The sequence below is a fragment of the Rhagoletis zephyria genome, unplaced genomic scaffold (assembly GCF_001687245.7).
Source record: "Rhagoletis zephyria isolate East Lansing unplaced genomic scaffold, Rhagoletis_zephyria_1.1 Rzeph_scaffold_03667, whole genome shotgun sequence".
In the NCBI taxonomy this organism is placed as follows: domain Eukaryota; kingdom Metazoa; phylum Arthropoda; class Insecta; order Diptera; family Tephritidae; genus Rhagoletis; species Rhagoletis zephyria.
Genome location: NW_016160750.1, coordinates 43,608 through 45,402, shown reverse-complemented (window position 1 = coordinate 45,402; position 1,795 = coordinate 43,608). Strand labels below are relative to the sequence as shown.

Here is a 1,795-nt window from a genome sequence, read left to right as displayed (position 1 = left end):
GTATTTTTTTCCATGAAAGAAATTATATTTTCCTCAGACACATTTGGTTTAAAAGAAGACAAATGTAGCCATTTTTTGTATCAGCGACATCTAATTCAGTACTGATACTGCGCCCAATAACAACGTTGCGTACATTTTTTCCTTCTTCTTTTTGTTCCTCTTCGTTTGGATGGTGACCCACTGTGCTTGTCCACTTAATAGCGAACCAACAGCACTGTTTATTTCAGTAGCGGCGGCGGCGGCAGCGGCAGCAGCAGCGTATGTGTCAGCAGAGGCATACAAGTAGTTGTCGACGTGTGATCCATAGCAGTTGTTAAAGCTGGGGGAGTAACCATAGCTGAGTTAACAGAATTAACACTGCGAGCGGAAGGTTGAGATTTCTCACACGCAACATCTATGTTACACTCAGGCATACATGTATCTGACGAAGTATGATGCATAGCAGTCGTTAAAGCTGGGGTATTAGCGATAACAGAGTTAGCACAGTGAGTGGAAGACTGAGATTTCACACTCGCGACGATTCTGCAATTCGAGCGAAGANCTACATCTTCCTCTTCTGAGCTTGTTGACACATCTACCTCTATAATACTTTTCAATTTTTGTATAGCCCTACCGCAAGCGTTGGCATCTTGGAAGTGAAGATTTTTAAACCTTGGGTCAAGAATTGTACCGAAAGCTGCATATTTGTTGTACTCGATAAGACCAAATCTTTTATTACACTCTGCCATGAGTTTTGATTGAAGCTGGATGACGCATTCAATGGATGTGGAAAATTTACGCACCTCAGATATAAGGCAGCTCACCATTGGTATAATTTTAGATAATGTTACGTAATTCTGTCCAGAAGCTTCTTTAGTCACGAATTCAAAAGGTTTTAATAGCTGAACAATTTTCTTGATCGCTTCAATTTCTTGGCCCGTTAACATCTCCGGACTATCTGTTGAATCAAGTGTCAGTGCAGATGCAAGTTTGAACATGTCCAGAAAACGTTCTAGCATGTAATATAGTGAATTCCAGCGTGTTTTTATGTCAATAATAAACTTTTTAGTCGATCCTTCGGGAACACCTGCCTCGATTTGTAATTTTCTCAATTTATCTGAATTTATTACGCTGTTCTTCACCCATTTTACGATATTTCTTACTTTGCTTATAAGAGCTTGTATGGAAGCAATATTTACGGCCGACTGAACGATCAAATTGATTGTATGTGCAAAACAAGGCAAGTGCTTGGATTCGCCTAGGGTTTGTCTTATCGCCGCTACCATATTTGCCCCATTGTCAGTTACTGCGCATGTAATTTTGGTCAATGGAATTCTCCAATCGTTGAGAATATCAGAAAACACGTNTTATTGTCAGTTACTGTGCATGTAATTTTGGTCAATGGAATTCTCCAATCGTTGAGAATATCAGAAAACACGTTGGATATATACTCAGCTGTATGGTTAGTATTGAGTTCTCTGGTAGCAATATTTAAATTTGTAATAGATGTTTGCTCTATAAAATGTGTCGTTATTCCCAAAAAACTTTTTTCATTCATAGTCTCGGTCCAGACATCAATTGTCATGCACAAGTCATTTGCTTTAGATATTTTAATAGAACACTCCCTCTTCATTACGTCATATTTATCGCAAAGTAGTTTTTTAAAATGTGTGGAGGAAGGCACTTTATACACAGGAGCTACTTCNCAGACCACTCCCTCTTCATTACGTCATATTTATCGCAAAGTAGTTTTTTAAAATGTGTGGAGGAAGGCACTTTATACACAGGAGCTACTTCTTTCATTAATTTCAAGAAT

General features: G+C 38.6%; 1 protein-coding gene across 1 annotated transcript; it reads right to left on the bottom strand.

Annotated features, from left to right (window-relative positions):
• Positions 1 to 218: 218 nt before the first annotated feature.
• On the bottom strand, positions 219 to 1,265 carry LOC108369438 (zinc finger BED domain-containing protein 4-like). The gene has a single exon (XM_017624543.1). It carries the CDS (start codon positions 1,263 to 1,265, stop codon positions 219 to 221), a length of 1,047 nt encoding a protein of 348 aa, XP_017480032.1.
• Between the last annotated feature and the right edge of the window lie 530 nt (positions 1,266 to 1,795).